Source organism: Octopus bimaculoides, chromosome 26, assembly GCF_046866305.1.
Source record: "Octopus bimaculoides isolate indiv1 chromosome 26, ASM4686630v1, whole genome shotgun sequence".
NCBI lineage: Eukaryota > Metazoa > Mollusca > Cephalopoda > Octopoda > Octopodidae > Octopus > Octopus bimaculoides.
In genome coordinates, this window is record NC_142953.1 from 9,187,413 (window position 1) to 9,207,721 (window position 20,309).

The 20,309-nt window shown below is 38.6% G+C and overlaps 1 protein-coding gene across 6 annotated transcripts in view; it reads right to left on the bottom strand.

Moving 5' to 3' along the window:
• Window positions 1-1,036: 1,036 nt before the first annotated feature.
• Window positions 1,037-20,309, bottom strand: part of LOC106868878 (uncharacterized) — a 702,504-nt gene continuing 683,231 nt past the window's right edge. For all 6 annotated transcript variants that reach the window (XM_089342546.1, XM_089342545.1, XM_089342544.1 and 3 more), the window contains 9 exons: window positions 17,311-17,519; window positions 14,711-14,755; window positions 14,407-14,505; window positions 12,177-12,266; window positions 10,500-10,713; window positions 8,918-8,986; window positions 7,925-7,978; window positions 7,444-7,633; window positions 1,037-6,413 (listed from right to left, as the gene is read on the bottom strand). In XM_089342546.1, coding sequence (XP_089198672.1) covers window positions 5,585-6,413; window positions 7,444-7,633; window positions 7,925-7,978; window positions 8,918-8,986; window positions 10,500-10,713; window positions 12,177-12,266; window positions 14,407-14,505; window positions 14,711-14,755; window positions 17,311-17,519 — 1,799 coding nt within the window. In that variant the 3' untranslated portion in view covers window positions 1,037-5,584. The remainder of the gene's footprint in view (window positions 6,414-7,443; window positions 7,634-7,924; window positions 7,979-8,917; window positions 8,987-10,499; window positions 10,714-12,176; window positions 12,267-14,406; window positions 14,506-14,710; window positions 14,756-17,310; window positions 17,520-20,309) is intronic.

Sequence of the window (20,309 nt, forward strand, 5' to 3'; positions counted from 1 at the left end):
TGGCACCTTGGGCAAGTGTCTTCTACTACAGCCTTGGGTTGACCAAAGCCTTGAGAGGATTTGATAGACAGAAATTGAAAAGAAGCCCGTCATATATGTATGTTTTTCTCCCACCCCAAGCTTGACAACCGGTGTTGGTGTATTTACGTTCCCATAACTTAGTGGTTTGGCAAAAGCGACCGATAGAATATGTATCAGGCTTAGAAACAACTGGGGTTGATTGGCTTATGTAGTCCGAGATAGACGATACACTATCTGAATAAAAGACAGGGTGGTTGTAGCTGAAACATCTTTGATTAAATAAACACATTGGGTTATGTAGTCTTGGATTGATGATAGATCTGAATGAAAGACAGGATGGGCAAGGGTGAAACACCTTCGATAAATAAGAAAAAATTCCATTGGCTTATGTAGTTCTAGATATCTGAATAGAAGACAGGAAGGTCGCAGCTGGAGTGTCTCATAAATATAAACCTGGATAGATGATATACTGCCTGAATAAGATTGGATGGTTGTTACTGGAACAATTCTGACCTGGCGGTCTTAACTCTTCAGCATTGGTTAGAACTGATGTCAGCTGCTTTTCTGTGATGGTCATGAAAGGAATACCTTTGATCAAAGATGACCAGTGATCATTCACTTTATACTTGCTATGTCCACCTAGACAAATAGGGAAACTCCAGTCAACATGTAGATTATAAATTATCAAGGTCACCCATTTTATAATATAACTCTTCAGCATTTAAACTGGCTAGTCCAAATAGTCTACCTGTGTTTTTATGCTCAAATCAAGCCAGATCCAGCCTCTCACACTTACCCTACAATGTCATCCTTGAAGTCTCAAAGGCTGTGAGAATAATGCATGATTAATTCAAAACAATGTGAATAAATAGACATTAACATTTGATAGAATAATTTGAATGCTAAAGGATTAAACAGTAACAATTCAACGATTATTGAGTGAGATTAATGACAGAAGAGTGACAATACATGACAAGACGTACATCTTGCAAAAGAAAGATCCAGAAGGCATTGGTGGAATTCATTAAATTTACAAAGTTTTATTCTCCAGTTTCTATGTTGTCATAGAAACCACCCTTATGATACATAGTTTGTGACGTTTTCACCTTTATAGAGCCACCCACTTTCTCGTATTTACACATCATCCAGGCTTGTTTTTTTTTTTTCCAAAAAATTAGAATAGTAAAAAAAAAAAAATTAAAAAAATATTTTGAAAAAAAATTTATAATTAATTAATGAATAAATGAGAAGAAAAAATTTAAAATTACCAAAGAAAAAGAAAATTGTATAATAATAATAATAATAATGATAGTATTATTGTTATTATTATGATTATTATTAATGATGATAATTAATCATAACAGCAAGAATTATAATAATGATAAATAAATTAATTAGAAGTAAAAAAAAAAAAATCAAATTTAAAACAACACTATAGAGATATTATCTGACTAATTGTAGAAGTTCCTATTGGCCAAGATTGGGTGTTACTGAGAGGTAAAGAAGCAGTGATAGAAATGTCAAAGATGAGTTTAGAGAGAGAGAGGAAGATGAGGCGGAGGCAGCTAGTGTAGTTTTAAGAGAAGAGGAAGATAGAGGAGAGTGAGGAAGAGGTTGCTGAGAAATATATCAGAGATGAAGGATGTAGTGTGTAGGAAAAAAAAAAAAAAGGCAATTAAGTTTCTACTTAATAATAGAGAAGAGGTGGACTTTGTATCTTTGCACTGTTTCTGTCATCTGGAATTGGTCTTTTAATTTATTCATAGATTTTTATCTATATATGTGTATGTATGGTATGAAACAGGGAGAATGAGTGCTCAACACCACTGCATTTTGGTAGAAACAATGCCAGCAGTGGAGGTGATGACAAGCGTTTTTAAGTGGATCACTTGAAAACTGTGAAAGTCCTTGCCACATGAAACCATAGTTAATCCAAATAAAGTACATGTGTGTGTGTGTGTGTCTGTATATGTGTATATATATATATATATATATATCTGTGTATGTATGCATATGAATACATATAAATATATATATGTATGCATATGAATACATATAAATATATGTATGCATATGAATACATATATATATATATGCATGCATGCATGTCTATATATAAATATATATTACCAGATTTTGTTGTCATTGAAATGTTTGACGTAGATGGCAATGGGTGGGAATGGGCTGACTAACCCCCCACCCCGATGTGTGATCAAGATGTGAGGGGGGGATGCATGAAGGATTAAAAACTTTATCTTGAGAGGGTTCCCCCCCTGGGATGGGTTAAACTTGACTCCAACCAGAGAATCCACAGCATTGTGAACAGAACTCTAACCATGCTCGGCAATCATAGGTGCTCCAGCATGGAGATTATCACCTGGTTGTACTTCCAGCAGGTGAAGGAATGGCAACAATGATGAAACATCCACAGAACAATTGAGGCTATTATTTGGTTACAGTTGACTAAACAGGGGGACACAAATTTAGTTTGTTCCTTTTGTAACTTCTTGTAGGTTTCACTCGCAGGGTTGTGCCCAAGGTGGGGTACTACCAAATGCCATTCATCCTTCCAGAGGGTCAATGAAACCAGATCGATTCAATCTGACATGGGCACAATTCCAAATTGGACCCTGGAAAGTTGTAACCAAACACCACAAGGCATTTTAGCTGATGTTCTGGTTTTTGTCACTCTGTATATACCCAATGGACTTTTGTGCAGTTTCTGTCTTCCAACTTTTGCTCCTAAAGCATTGCTAAGGTAAAAGACACCTGCCCGAGGTGCAACACAGAGGAACTGAACCAGGAACTACTTGATTCTGAAGCAAACTTGTCAACTGCTGGACCACACCTGTGCCCTGTTTGTTTGTTTGTCCTGATCTACAATAGGTGGCCAACTTCCCATCTTTGGGATACATACATTATTATTTTTCAATTTTCCGTTTTAACTCATTTTATGTAATCTTCCCCACATCCAGTTTTTTAACTCCTTTCCCTTACAGTGACACCCCTGCCCAAGTCTCACTCTTGTGGTAAACAGAACAACCGATATTAACCCTCATCATCATCTGTATTGATACAAATACACAAGTAACCACCACTGCTATCACCATCACAATCAAATGGTCAGTCACAGGCAGGTTTTGAAGAATGTCCCATACATATTACTGACATAATTCATTTAAATGCTTTTAATTTTTGAGGCTGCAATAGCACATAGATACTTATATGTACGAATGTGTGTGTGTGTGTGTGTGTGTGTGTGTGTGTCTGTGTGTATATATATATATATATATATATATATATGCGCACACACACACACACACACATATATATAAAAGGCAAAGAAATTTTTCTGTAAAACATATCTGAGTCTTGATGAGATGAAAGTGCTAATAATTATCCAAAATTCTGACTACTTCCTTTTTCTTAATATATAAAATCTGTACACCACTTCAAACAATCTATATACACATACATACATACATACATATATATTAGCATGGATATATGTGATTTGTAAGGAGGGAACTGGCTAATTGAGGTGGTGTGGATGGTCTTGCAGACATTTTTTTCTTTTTTTAATAAAACTAGGAATTGATTTAAGAATTTTAGAGAAATACATTGAAACGAGAAATTGAAGGTGGTTGAGAGAGAGAGACAGGGGGGCAGTGGGTAGGGTACAAGAGAGAGAAAATTTAGAAAGATGTATTTGTTTTATGGTTTTTTGTTTTTTTTTGTAATGTTACTAAAAAGAAAAAAAAATTCATCTCTAAATTGATTTTTTTTTTTCATGGCCAGAATTTTCACAGGTTTGCAACCAATTCCAAATTTGGACAAAAACAAAGCAAAGAGAGTGAGTGAGAGAGAGAGAGAGAGAGAGAAGAAAAAAATCAATAATAATGATAATAATAATAATAACAGCTGTAATAAAATTGAAGATTTACAAAAAAAAAAACAAAACAAAAAGCATGAAATGAAATCTTTCTTCAATATTTTCTTTGTCTTTTAAATTTTCTTTAAGAAATGATCCTTTCTCTGCATACATTCCCATCTCTGGCTAGCTATGTGTACTGCTCAGGTCAGCTCAACTAGTTATGCACTGGTCACCTGTTAATTATGCACTGGTGAGCTCAGTATTTTTTTTGCTTTTTTTCTTTTGTGTGTGTGTGTGTGTGTGTGTGTGTGTGTGTGTGTGTGTGCTGGTCAGCTACTTATACACTGGTCCGTTCAGCTAAATAATTCACGATGAGCTCAGCTAGTTTTTGTACTGGTCAATTCAGTTAAGTTATATTGCTGGCAATGAGCTCAGCTAGTTTTATGTGCTGGTCACTTCAGCTAGCTATGCACTAGTCACCTCAGCTAGTATTATGTGCCGTTCAGCCAATGAGAACAGCCGAAGAGCTAATCCAGCCATTTTCCGTCTGTTTAGCTCCATTTCACCAGCTTTTTTTTTTGTTTTTTTTTTTAAACAGTCTGCTGACTTAGAATTGGAGAAGGGGGGGAGGGTTTGAAATTTCAAGTTTTTAATCTGTTAAAATTCATTAAATTTATTTATTATTGTTATTTTTTTTTTTTTTTTTTTTTTTTTTGCAAAATAGGCAAAATAGAATGAGTTATTACATTGAGCAATCACATGAATGGTGTACTGGTGTTGCCAGGTGCTAACCACCAGCGATTTTACAGAGGTTCCTATAGGTGCATATAACATGTGACACTCACTAGATGCTAGGGAAAGGCGGCTGACCCCCTAGTTCTTCCTGACAACACGAGCGGCGGCGGCGGGAGGGCAGGGGGGGCGAGGAGAGGGGGTGGGGATGGGGGAGAGAGAGAGTGAAAGAAAGAAAAAGGCTTGGTTGTCGGACGGCAAGGGGCAACCTCCTGCCAACCTAGACAGGTCTTGCAGCACACTAAAATACACGCATGCATACGCACACGGAGAGACGCACGCACGCACAGACAGACATACAAACGCACTCGCACGCACGCACACACACACACACGTGCACAAACCTCTCTCTCTTTCATGGAACTACAAACAACACAACAATAACAACAACAGCAGCATCATCATCAAACAGCAGGGTGGCCTGATGTAGTTTCTCTGTTTTGGTTCAGTAAGATTTGTTTGTTTTAAATAAAACAATCTCCCAGTCAGTTATCATCTTTCTATCTTTGGTGCTGCCATATAAGGAAGTGTTGTGGCTATCAATCATCGTCAAAAACCATCATTTTATTTTTTCATATATTTATTTATTTTAAATTCTGCAAAGTCCTGGAAGCTTTTCAGCGTGGCCAGTCTTCGAGTCTCACCAAAGAACCGTACACAGTACAGTGAAAGACCTACACACAATATTCACGGTATCAAAATTGAGGTCTTTTCTTTCCATCACAAGTAAACAGAAAAAAAAGCACTTTCTTACAATGAATTGGTTTTTATTAAAAAAAAAAGAAAAAAATTGTTTTTTTCTTCTTCTTCTTCCTCAAATTTCAAAAAAAAAAAAAAGTGTGTTTTTGTTCCAATAAATTTTTAAATACAATTCCATCAAATAGTTTTGAGTTAGTCCTATCTAGAATGAGCATCAGGATCCGTAGAGCTAGAATGGCTATCTCGTTTGTCTTTCAACTCATTTGCACTGTCTAATGGACTATTTGCCTTTGATTTTGAACTGGCGGGAGAGTTTGTATGACTGCGAGGATGTGATGTAGTCGATGAGGGAATCAGAGGGGGTGGGGCCCCTGGTATACTCGCTGGAGAGTTACTCTTACTAGAATGGTTGACCATGGGACTGACGGTACGGGGGAAATGTCCGACTGACAACTGATCGACGGCTCTCAATGCCGGCAGTTTGTTTTGCTCGTACTCGTAGCGTTCTCGTTCAAAGAACGGCATGCGTTCAAACATCCGTTCTCTTATATAAAGGTCTCGCATGTGTTCTCGCTCTCGCTCGCGTTCAATATCTCGTAAGTCTAATCGGTGATGCGAGACATCGAAACCTTTCTCGTAGTGGCTCCAAACCCCGAGCTGTGGACGTTCGTTACTGAAATATCGTGGTCCAATCATGCGTGCCCTTTCCAGCATGTTGACAGGCATGGTGGCTGCAGTATGGGATAAGGGGCCAAACAAATACTCGTTACTTCGTAACAGTTTATCGCGTTCGAGTAGTTGAGCCTCTTCCTCTCGGCGTTCCTCTTTGATCTTTATGCTGGCCTTCTCTTCGTGGCGTTTATCAATCACCTCAGCTTTGGCTGCTTCAAGCCGACCGTTTCTTATTGGAGAACGAGATCGTGATCGCGAACGACGTCTTTCTGTTTCTCTGTATCTGTCACTTCGATCCTTCTCCCTACCACGGTCAATATCAAGACTGGTTAACCTCTCGAGGTTTCTTCTTTCTCTGAAAGTAGTAAAAGAAAAACACATTTAGAAGCAAAACCAGAAGGGTTGATATTGGAACAATTTTAAATAACAAACATTTTATATACGAGACAAACTACCCACCTTTCTTAGCTACTCCAGAAAGCAGCCAACAGTGACAGGAATTTAAGTATAAAATCATACCACAGCTAACAATCCTGTTGATACTGTTGGTACAATCTCTTGTAACAGGTAACAAGAGCCAATGAGGGAGTCCTAAAAGGTCTCACAAGTTGCTAGAACTAGAAACTACATCCAACCTCCAAGAAAAAAGTGGAAGGATATATTGGATGTGGTCTTATTAACAATATTATGTCTGAAAACTAAATGACAGGATGGTCACAGCTAAGACCTTTTAGTATGGGGTCTGCTGGCTCAAAATTGACCAAAGGCTAAACAACAATATCTATAACCATTAATACAGATCATTTTAACATGGCATGATGGTTGTATACACATATACTCTTTTACTTGTTTTAGTCATTTGACTGCGGCCATGCTGGAGCACCGCCTATGTTCTTTTCTATCATCATCATTTAATGTTCCTCATCCATGCTGGCATGGGTTGGATGGTTTGACCGGAGCTTGCAAGCCATAGGACTACACCAAGCTCCAATGTCTAATTCCCCACAATTTACAGAGTGGACTGGGTGCTTTTTTTACATGGCACCAGCACTGGCGAGGTCTGTTTTGATGTGGTTTTTATCGCTGGATGCTCTTCCTAATGCCAACCCCTTTACAAAGGAACTGGGTGCTTTGTACATGGCACCAGCACTCGGGAGGTCCAGCACCGCTCAAAACTTAGGAAATTTTTCCTATTTCTGGAGCATAAAACCTAATACACACTGTCTGTTTGCTTCTGTGTTAATAAAATATTTTGCACCATACATTACATGTGTCAAATAAGAGAAATGGCCAGAACTAGGATGTCTTTGATTTGGGTCGACCAAGATCAAAGCAGTTAGTTATTAACAGGAAAGTCATGGCCGGAACACTGCAAATCTACGTACCGTTCACGTTCTTCTTCTTTTCTTCTGTCATGAAGACTCAGCTCCCTCTCCCGCTCCTTCTCCCGTTCATCAGTTTTGGGCCACGTTGGCGGAGTAGGGAAAGATGAAGGTGTCTTGTGTAAGCGGTTCCACTCTGGAGACAGTGTTGACATACTGGACAGTTCTCTGGCACCATTAAATAAACTATTTCCTGCAGGACACAAGAGAGCGATTAAAGATTTTAGAAGTCTGGTGGTAGAAGTGGTGGGAGGAGAGGTGGTGGTGGTGGGATAGGGGGCAGACAGCATAACAGAGACAATGATGTGGAAGGAAAGAGTAGAAGTCAGAGGAGAGAGAAGGAGGACTAACTGGTAAGAGAGAAGGGAGTACACAGAAGTATGTGTGTGTGTGTGTGTGATTATAGAGAAAGGTAAAGTCAGCTTAGGGTAGAGGGAGAGGTTTTGCAAGGTGAACTGTTAAAGTTAAAGTAAGTAATTCTTACCTAGACCAGGGAAGCCAACACTGTACGGAGATGGCCGTGCAAATGGTGATACACCTGAAATACAAGCAAAAGAAAAAGGGGTTCAGTCAGAAATGTGATGACGTTACGATCACTGGGGGCAGAAGGGGTTTCCACTAACCAACTGTCAATAACTCTCGTGATATATATTGTCATCGGTGTGTTTGTATGACAGTACATTCAATAATGTCACACACATGACAATAGATACGATATATTATACACACATGACAGCAGACAGTATATTACACACATATATGAGAGTATATACAGTACCTCACACACACAGGCACACCTCAACTTAGGTCATTTCAAGTTGTCTTTCTCAACTTCACATTGCTTTTTTTTTTTTTTTTTTTAAAGAAATTACTAGAAAGAAATAAACCTCAACTTGAGTCAATTTATCTGACTTTACATTAGTCTCAGTGAACATATTTAAAAGAATAGAAATTCAAAAAGAACCTAAAACCCAACACCAAAGTGGAAAATCAAATAAAATACATATAGAAATACGTGTAAATCATTTAAAACAGATAGAAAGCAAATCATCTTTATCACCATCATTTAATGTTCACCTTCCATGCTGGATTGGGTTGGATGGTTTGACATGGTTTTTACAGTTAGATGCCCTTCCTAATACCAACCACCTTGCAGAGTGGACTCAGTGCTTTTTACGTGGCACCAGCACAGGCGAGGTCAGTTTTGGCATAGTTTTTACAGCTGGATGCCTTTTCAAATGCCAAACACTTCACAGTGTGGCCTGGATGCTTCATATGTGGCAAGACAAGGAATCCTCAAGAGAGGACAGGGCATCTTGTGTCAGATAATGAAAGGTTAATGTGTTACATTGTTTTTCAAGTCCAGTCAAATGTTTTGGAACTGATTCTGATGTAAGTTGAGGTGTCCCTGTATAAACAATATCTCACTCACACACACAACAGTAGATCTGAATCAGTGAGACCCTAAGGACCTTACCTATATGAGCTGGGTTTAAAAAGCTGCTGTGGTGTGTGGGCCCTGAATCAAATGGAGGTCTTGTAGATCCTGAAACAAAACAAAATATATAGATAAATCAACAGGTTTGGTGATGCAAATAGGGGAAACAGAACTCAGAACATAAGTGTTTGTGTATATACACACATTATATAATTAATGTATAGCAGAAGCAAAAGACGGCGAGCTGGCAGAAACGTTAGCATGCCAGGCGAAATGTTTAGTGGTATTTCGTCAGCCGCTACGTTCGGAGTTCAAATTCCGCCGAGGTCGACTTTGCCTTTCATCCCTTCGGGGTCGCTAAATTAAGTACCAGTTACTCACTGGGGTCGATGTAATCAACTTAACTCCTTTTTCTGTCCTTGTTTCTCCCCGCTATATTTAGCCCCTTGTGGGCAATAAAGAAATAAGAAGCAACAGAGTGACTCCAGGGTTGAGTGTTTTGTGCATCACACTTGCTTCTGCTATATATTGCTTTTAGATTTTGGCACAAGGCCAGCAATTTCAGGGGAGGTGGGAGGCAAGTTGATTACATCAACCCCAGGACAAAAGGCAAGGAATTTGAACTTAGAACATAAAGACGGATGAATGCCATTAAGGATTTTGCCTGGCATAGTAATAATGATTCTGCCAGCTCCCTGCTATACAGTAATAAAAGTAAATCAGCTAACATGGAGGAGCAGTGTGTCCCCACCTTTTACCTCTTAGTTAATCTCTCCTCCTAACAAGCATATCAGACAATTAGCTCCTATGATCCTCTTAAGTTCATGTAAATATCGCCAGCTTGTTGAGTCCACTGAGCTGTGATACTTTCATAGAAATACTGACACTGAGTAGAAATAGTTTAACAGACCTGTGGAATTTACACAGATGTCCACCAGTTAATAAATGAAATTAGAGAGACTAAGATCAAATAATATATTTAGTCCATTCTAAACCCCTTTAACCCTTTCATTACCAACCCGGCTCTGGCTCTGAGTACAAATGTCTTGTTTTCATAAGTTTGGAATTAAAATCTTCCACCAAACCTTAGTCACAATTTATGTTCCTAACACTAGCTGAATGATAACTAAGTTATTTTACTAAATTCTTTGTTATATTTAAAATAATTGAAAGAAACACAGAGCATCTCAACAGAAATATGGTAACAAATGTCTTGTTTTCATAGGTTTTAAATTCAAATCTTCCACCAAACATTAGTCACAATTTATGTTCCTAACACTACATGAATGATAACTAAGTTACTTTACTAAATTCTTTGTTATATTTAAAGTAATTGAAAGAAATACAGAGCATCTCAACAGAAATATAGTAACGAAAGGGTTAATCCTCTTTTCTCTGCTAAAAGCCAAATTCTTCATTTAACCATTAGTATTTAATCTGGCCATATCCAGCCCAAATATTCCATCTGTTTTATGTTCAGACCAGCTAGTCTGGCCTCCCATACCTACTCGACAATGCCATTCTGAACGTATACAAATACACCAATGAAATCTTAAAGTTACAAAGGGTTGACTCGTACAAACTCTTTCACACAAAACCAAAAGAAAAGATTCTGACTTACCCATGAAAGGACTAATAAGTGCAGGCTGAGCACTGCTCCCTAAATCTGGAGGACGATGTATATTACTGTTGGGTAAAAGATGGGTAGGGGGTCGCAGTGGGTCTATAACTGGTTTTGTGTCTGCACCACCCTTCTGTGCTTCGTGTTGTTTCTGCTGGTGGTGGTAGATGCGCCAGGCAACCTGCACGTGCACTGCACACCATTTACCAGTTTTCTGGAATAAAATAATACAGTACAAGATGAATTACATCAACATCATTAACATCATCATCAATATAATACACATTGGCTTCAAATTTTGGCACGGGGCCAGCAATTTCGGGGGAGGTGTTTAGTCGATAGCTTCGACCCCAGGGCTCAGCTGGTATTTATTTCATCAACTCTGAAAGGCAAAGTTGATCTCAGCAGCATTTGAACTCAGAATGTAAAGCCAGATGAAATGTTGCTAAGTATTTTGCTTGATGTGCTAATGATTCTGCAAGCTTGCTGCATTCATCAATATATACATATTGTTAGTTATTCCATCAAGTGGTGAGTGTTTAGTAATTATCCTTACCAACATAAGTGTAGTATTGATATTAGGTGTGTGTGTGTGTGTGTGGATATATCTTCTGAGCTGGTTGCTTGTGCACCTGCACACATGTTTTGTAATTAGCACACGCATGAAAAAATAAAGTGGACACACAAAGTTTCCAAGATGAAATCAATTTTTTTTAATTGAAGATGGTTACTTGCTTGAATGACAAAATCTGCACATGAAGCAAACTTCTGCCTGCATCCACGTCAAAAATATCAGAGAGAACATTGGTGTGTATGCATGTGAGTAGATGAAAGTATGTGTTTGTGAAAATGTGAGTTGGTATTAGTGGACGTGTGTTTATTACCAGCAAAATGAAACCTGAAATAACAGTGTATGGATGAATCAAAGATTTTGAAAGTACACAACTTCTCTATGGTGAGAACATTTTCTAACATACCATCAATGATTCCAAAATGATCTACCTTGAGGCGCAATGAAGGTGGTCATAGAGGTGGACTTTGTAGTCATAGAACAATTCTGAAGTTGGCATAATTGGTCACAATGGCTCAGTTGTACAACAGGAAAGTGCAAAGTTGAATAGATGTGAAGTTCTTCAGATTGTAGTTATGAGTTCAAATCCTGCCAAGGCCACTACACTACCTGCACTTGTCTGTGAGCTGCAGGTTTAAGGGGCCTTAGAGGCAGTACTGGTCTCCAGCCATCAAAATGTGTGGGGGTGGACCCAGATATTTGACTCTGTTCAAGAGCCACACAGTTCTTGACAAACATGAGAGCATCTATACAGCTGCTCAATTTGCTAGAAATAGCAGCGATATACCCTCTTAAACTACCCCACCCCTACTATCTTTCAAAGGGGATATAGAATAATATTGAATATTGTAGTTCAAAGTACATTATTGCTGAAAAACAAAGCCAACAACAGGATGGTTCTAGTTGGAAGGTTTATGATCATAGGCCTACTAGAACAAGGCTGACTGGTCAGGGGAAGACGTCAGAGCAACAATCATGTGGTTATTAGTTTATTATGGAATTTAGTGTTGTCTGTTACTCATAGCAGATGTGGAAAAGTAAAAGACCAGCAATAGGGGGTGGGGGTGGGCATGGCTGGAGATGAAGTGAAAAGGGTTTGTAGTTACCTTTGGTGTCACTGGAGAAGGACCAGGTTTCACACGTTCTCGAAGAGACAGTAAAGCTGGGTCAGATGATATACCCCCAGGGTTGATGGTCTGTGGAGACAATGGTGACAGATAAAAAACATGCTGAGTTTGGTGGATGACATAATTGTAGATAGCAAGCGGAAAGGGTGGGGGTGGAAGATAACAGATGTGGCATGTGATGAAAAGGAGGGGGGGACGACGACAGGTGTGACATGGTTGTACAGGTAGAAAGAGACTGTAAATGGAGGATGACAGATGTGCTTGTTTGATTGTAAGGATAGTAAATATTGACATAATTGTATGGGAGTAGATACAGGTGAGGGTGGAGGAACAGGTGTGGTATGCGAGTGTAAAGTTGGTTAATGGGGTGGAGACAACAGGTGTGGAAAGCTCTCATTCCATACCATAGAGCAGTACAAAGTAACTCATTAACACCATATAGTTAATTAGGTAACCTTGATCTCCAACTTAATGAGGAGGTTGTGTTAGAACACACAGTACTGCATCATTTACCTTGAGAGGATATCTCATAAGGCTTCATAGTGCATAAAAACACTCGATATTATATTGCTGACAGATGGGAATCGTCTGCTATTATGGCCACTGGAACTGTCAAATCCTGTAATTTCACCCTGCTTTGGGTTTCTCAGTGACAGATGTCCAGCAGCACGATAACAGCTGAATCTCCCTCCAACGATATGCAAAATATCGGTGTCTATTCGAGCAAATAGCCAGTGGGTGTATTAAAAAATAATGAATAGTGAAAGAAACAGTATTAATACCCAAGGGTTAAATTGGAAGTCAAGATTACCTTTTGCTATTAATACTGCTCTTTTGTTGCTATGAATAGTTTAATTAGGGTTTCACTAAACCCTGTATTGCTAATTTCAAATCCTCCCACTAGTTTTGGTCACGTTGCTCCCACACACTTATACACATACAGAAGCAATGATCCCTATTACACACCCTATGTCTAATTATGAATTTTAGATCTTCCACTACTGCTGCTGCCACCACCGCAACCACCACCATGCTTGTAATTATTATCACTAACATAACATGTTAACATTACCACTAACCCCTCCACCACCACCACCATAAATGACAAACACTTTAATTAACATCCTTGCTATTACGCCACCCCCGCATATTGCCACTGCATCTCGTCTCAAACAACCTTCCACCATCAGCCCTAGAATTATCCTCTCCCTTACTACAACAACCATCCCCTTTTCCTGTGCTAATTAACAGGCTGAAAGCCACCCCTTTAATCCTATTAGTACAAAGATGATGATAGCTGCCAATATGGAGACATCAGTAGCTGGTAATCAAGTGATATTTAACTAGTGGAGTGTGTGTGTGAAAGACTGGCCATGGTCATTGGCACAAGAATGACCTCATCTACGTTTCAAGGACGTCTGCAAGAGAGATATGAAGTCAATAGTTCAGGATGTCCTGAGATAGGAGGAGGTCGCAAATGATTGCCCATGCTGGAGGCAAGTACGACGCAAGGGGATGGAAATACTGGAACTTGCCAGCAAAGAAAAGCCCACTTGAAGAACAGCAAAGTGTAGAGAGCTTCTTCAAATGCAGCTGCTACATGCAAAACTGCCACTGCTGTGTGGGCTTGTATAGTCACAGTGGGTGCTGCACCACCGTCAGCAGCTGACACGAAATCCTCCAGGTGCAGACCCATGGTCTTTCAAGACCAATGAATGCCTATCTATCTGTCTGTGTGTGCGTATGTGCTTATCATCCCCATCATCACAGTTTAACATCCCCTTTTCCATGTCAGCTCTCAATGGTGGATGTTGAAGGCAATGACCTAACCCTCTCTTTACACTATATGGATGGGGTTTTGTCGATTAAGCGTGTAAAGAATACTGAAGGTGCTGCCACCTACAATGAAGCTGATTAAATAACTAGTTGTTGGGGATCACAGAGTTTGTATTGATAGTAAACAAACAGGGGGGAAAAAAGGGAGGAACATGTTATGCCCCTTAATATTTGAACAATAATAATCATAATGATGATAATCCTTTCTGACGTAGGTACAAGGCCTCGAATTTGGGAGAGAGTTGGGGGCTAGTTTATTGCATCGACCGTAAAAGGATGAAAGATGAAGTTGACTAAAATAATAATAATAATAATAATAATAATAATGGTAATAAATGTAGGAAAACAAAAACAAGAAATATAGAAGAATTACTTTAGGTTGAAAAGCCCCAGGTATGCCAGAATTTAAGGGGGCAGTTCCTGGAGCAGCTGGGGTCAGCAGTGAGGGTAAAGCATAACTGAGTCCCGGAATCTGTGGAAGGATAGAAGAAATTTTTATTAGTTTGGTTGGTTTAGCATACAAATGAAGTTATGGTTATACATACATACATGTATATATATTTACACACACACACCGAGCTACATACACATGTGTGTATGTCTTGCGCACACACACACACACGCACTACAGTCACAACAATGACAGTTGCAAATGCTGAAAAGAATGAATAACTTACTCCTTGGCGGTAGAATGAGGGCTCATATCGGGGGATTTTCTCAAACTGCAAGTAAAAAATATGGAAATATTGGATAAGAACAGTGAAACAGGATCAAGAAATAAGGGTAAACCCACAAAAATATAACACACACACAAACATGTGAATATATATATATATATATATATATATATATATATATATATATACACAGGTGCAGGTGTAGCTGGCATCCTAACCACATGGTTCCAGGTTCAGTCCCACTGTGTGGCACCATGGGCAAGTATATTCTACTATAGCCTTAGGCCAGCCAGAGTCTTGTGAATGGATTTGGTGGACAGAAACTGAAAGAAGCCTGTTGTGTATATATATATATATATACAATTGCAGCGTGGAAGGTGTTTATAAGCCATTTAAAATAACACACAAAATCCGTTAGATTCACTTCGACATTTAAATTTAATTTGTCAAAATATTTTCGTCACTTTGAGACCGCGACGATAATATTTTGACAAATTAAATTTAAATGTTGAAGTGAATCTAACGGATTTTGTGTGTTATTTTAAATGGCTTATAAACACCTTCCACGCTGCAATTGTTTTCATTCCAGCACACGATCTCAGATCAGGTCACTTGCTATGCAAGTGCATCTCCGTTATATATATATATATATATATATATATATATATATATGGATCAAAACAGTATGATTCAAATGTATGTATGTATTCATTTGTGCATGTTTGTGTTTGTCCACCTGCCATCACTTGACCATTGATGCTGGTGTACTTATGTCCCCGTAACTTAGTGGTTCGGCAAAAAAGGGACTGATAGAAATAAGTACTAGGCTTACAAAGAAGAAGTCCTGGGGCTGATTTCTTCGACTAACACCTTTTAATGTGGTGCTCCAACATGGCCACAGTCAAATGACTGAAACAAGCAAAAAAATATACACACACACTTGCAGAGATAGGGCTATGAGTAGGCACAACTTGAAATGGCATGTAGATATCAGATTGCAAAATCCTTCTGGATAGAAAATGTCAAATGCTGCCCTCTGAGATTCAAGCCTACGTCTACTGTAGGCATGTTATGAATGCAGGCAATATGGGTTTTCAACCCGATAATTACGTGCTGTTATTTATAGCTCCATGAATACTTTGAGATCCATTGTGGCACGTAAAAGCACCCACTACACTCTCGGAGTGGTTGGCGTTAGGAAGGGCATCCAGCTGTAGAAACTCTGCCAGATCAGATTGGAGCCTGGTGTAGCCATCTGGTTTCACTATTCCTCAGTCAAATTGTCCAACCCATGCTAGCATGGAAAGCGGACGTTAAACAATGATGATGATGATAATGAAGCCAAAAATAAACATTTTAGAAACCGAATACCAAGAATTATGTGAAAATAGGAATATGAATAAAAACCTTCAAACAAGGCCAAAACCTAAAATCCAACAGTGGGAACCTTATTTCATCATTTTTGAACCCAACCCATTCGAGCCTACTCCATGGTTCCAAGACACAAACTTCCAAATTCAAAGTAATCTAAATGAAAAGCTTTCATCAAAATTCCAAGTTAATTTTATATTTGACAATCATTTTACTATTATTATTATTATTATTATTATTATTATCAAGGCGGTGAGTGTGAAGAATTGTTACCACACTGAGCTAAATGCTTAGTGGCATTTCGTCCATCTTTTTGTTCTGAGTTCAAATGCGGCTGAGGTCGACTTTGGGGATGATAAAATAAGTACCAGTTCAACATCGGTACTCAAAATGGCTGGCCTTGTGCCAAATTTCCACCTCATTATTATTATTATTGTTATTATTATTATTATTATTATTATTATTATTATCAATAGGGTTGTGAGCTGGTAGGATTGTTACCACGACAGGCAAAATGCTTAGAGGTATTCCATCAACTTTTCTTTCTAAGTTCAAATGCCGCTGAGGTCAATTTTGCCTTTCATCCTTTCAGGGTTGATAAAATAAGTACCAGCTCAACACTGGAGTTGATGTAATTGGCTTACCTGCTTCCCCAGAAATTGCTGGTCTTGAGCCAAAATTAACTGACACAAAGGCAGTGTATTTTACCAAAAATATGGTACCAAAAACAGGTTAAAGAAATCTATCCACAGATAGAAGGCTGTTAGGAAATATATAGGTGCAAGCATGGCTGTGTGGTAAGAAACTTGCTTCCCAATCACATGGTTCCGGGTTCAGTTCCACTAAGTGGCACCTTGGACAAGTGTTTTCTACTATAGCCTTAAGCTGACCAAAGCCTTGAGAGTGAATTTAGTAGATGGAAACTGAAAGAAGCCTGTCATACACACATCTATATCTATGTTTGTCCCCCACCACTGTTTGACAATTGGTGTTGGTGTGTTTATGTCTCTGTAAAAGAGATCGATAGAATAAGTACCAGGCTTAACAAAAAGTACTGGTCTTGATTTGATTGATGAAAACTTCTTTGAGGTGGTGCCCCAGCATGGCCACAGTCTAATGATTGGAAAAGGGTAAAAGATATCAAAGTGATGTTTGGTTACATTCAGGGTACCCTTAGGCAATACTGTGCGGCTGATTACAGAGTTTAGAGATGATAGTCCAAAACTTACCAGGTGCTGCGCATTGTTAGGCAGTAGAGAAGGTGAGAATGGAGGGGTGCTTAGACCAATCGTATGTTGGTGTGTGTGTTGATGTTGGTGCATATGTTGATGTTGGTGTTGGTGCATCTCAGTCCTCATGTAGGAGGCCGGTCCGAGCGGAGCTGTTCGGTCATGGGCCAACAACCGGTTGCTCACTTCACGTTGCAAATAGTCAGCATCTATAAGAGAACAAAGAAAGGAGGTTAATAAAGTGAGATATCACATGGGAAGCACATTATAATCTATTATGAACGTATGGGCTATCACATGATACATGGAGTACAGTGTAAAACATGATACAGAGAAATTCACACATCAACATAAATGTATGTATATATATATATATATATATATATATATATAATACATATTTTACTTAGGATAAACCAGTGATATATGTTACGCTAGAGTTTCCTTTATTTATGGTTGATTCCTTAGAAGAATATTGCACTCTTTGTTTGTATTGAGTACTTCTCCCATTTATTACATACATACACACACACACACACACATATATATATATATATATATATATATATATATATATATACACACACACGTGCACACAATGAAACTGATTCAGATAAGTAATCCTGCTGATCTATCACTTATGACAAACAGGTATCACAATATATAAATTGAAAACATAAGGGCATAACAAGCACTTCAATTTTTATTGTACCATAAAATAAACCACATAGGAGAGAGAGAGAGAGAGTGTGTGTGTGCGTTTATATATAGGGTGGGCCAGAAGTCACAAACCATAACATTTTACATTTTATTTATACTACATTTTTATTATAAGGGTGACAAGCTGGCAGAATCGTTAGCACGCCAGGCAAAGTATTTAGTGGCATTTCGTCAGTCTTTATGTTCTGAGTTCAAATTCCACTGAGGTCGACTTGGCCTTTCATCCAGTCGGGGTCGATAAATTAAGTACCAGTGAAATACTGGGGTTGACATAATTGACTAGTCCCCCTACCCCAAAATTCCAGGCCTTGTGCCTTCCAGTAGAAAGGATTGTGATTATTATAATTCATTTTGTTCGTCGTGTATGTGAATATTCACAATATTTTAGTCAATTTTAGAAAGATTGAAGCAAGTCTTTGACAATTCTGGAGTCTATTGAACTTATTTTGTGTGTGACTTTTGGCCCACTCTATACATATATGTTGTAGTGGACATGAGAGCTTTGAACACGAGGAAGAAAGATCACTGATGAGGGACAGTTACTGAAGCAAACTCATGTAAAAAGCAAGTACTATTTGTCAAAAGGTTGACCATTAAATGGTTGCTTGGCATGTGGACCACATTAGCAAGTTGGAAAAAACTTGACAAATGGGTACTGCATGAGCTGAGTGGGGAAAAAACCCCACCAACTATAAAATCTGTCCACTGCTTCTCTGGTGCAACAATGATTCATTTCTTTATTACACTGCATTATGGCAGGTGACAAGAAATGGATTTGATGTGAGAAACCAATGAGGTAGCTGAAGGCTGTGTCAAAGAAAGATATGAAACGTGACAAATGGGATCATCCACTACGATTTTAAGGATTTTGGTGAAATCATTACAGCAGGGAAATAAATACTGGTAGGAAATTCATGAAATACATCAAGCACTACGTTGTTCACATTCAACATTGGTCAGTTAAAAAGGACCAGTTCTTCGTGACAACACCTGACCACATGTCTGGATGAAAGTGAGTCAGCAAGGATACAAAACTACTTTGCCTAGATCACCAGCTGATACTACTTTCTCAATCAAAGGACTTTTTGCTTGTTTCAATCACTTCAGTACTGATTAAAAAACAAAATACACACATACACACACGATGGGCTTCTTTCAGTTTCCATCTACCAAATCCACTCACAAGGCTTTTGTCGGCCCGAGGCTATAGTAGAAGACTGTGAGACTGAACCTGGTACAATGTATCAAACAGCTTGCCACACAGTCATTACTATGCCCATATATATGTGTGTGTGTGTGTGTGTGTGTATTATAGAATTCATCAATGCGCACGTGTGTATAAATATAGTATTTGTCAACACACACACACACACACACGCTGTGTTAGTGTTGACAAATGGAAGAAAGAGTACTCAATACAAAAGGGTAAATTATTATTATAATTATTATTATTAAGTTACAGCCAGAATCCTATTCAAATACCTTGAGTTTCATGTTAACAGATCAAACCTGCCAACACTTGGCACTTGACCAGAGACCTCTAGATATCTGACTGTGACTTACATACTAAATAACACACTCACACAAAATGACTAGTTTTTCTTTCTTCATCCAAGAGAATATCTCTTAAAGTCATGCAAGCATCACCATTTATTAGTATTAAGTTGTTAATTGATTGTTAATTAGTTGGCATGAACACAGTAGATTGCGGTGGTACAGAGTGCCACTGTGAAAAGGTGAGAACTTACTGGGGTTTCACATAGTTAACAAAGAAGTTTAAAGATGGGCCCCAGGGGTTCAGCGAGAGAGAGAAAGCAACAGATTCCTGTGGTAGAGCAGGGGATTTGCTTCAATGATGTAGACAGAGGAAGAAGAGGAGGAGGGGCGAGATTAGGGTACCACATTGAAGAAATGAAAGACACAGCAGATAAGGAAAGGGCAGGAGTCTTTTAGGGTTAACAATGAAGTGTTAACATACATACACACACACATCTTTGGCCTGTTTCAGTCTCTGAACCATGGCCATGCTGGAACACTCTTTAGTCAAACAAAATGACCGGTAATTTTCCTATTGATCCCTTTTTACTGAACTGCTACATTACGGGGATGTAAACAAACTAACACTGCTTACCAAGCAGTGGAGGGAGACAAACACACACACATAGAAATATACAAATATATGTGTGATGGGTGTCTTTCAATTTCCGTTTACTCTGGTTGGCTCAGGACTGTAGTGGAAGATACTTGCCTTAGATACCAAGCAGATGTATATATATATT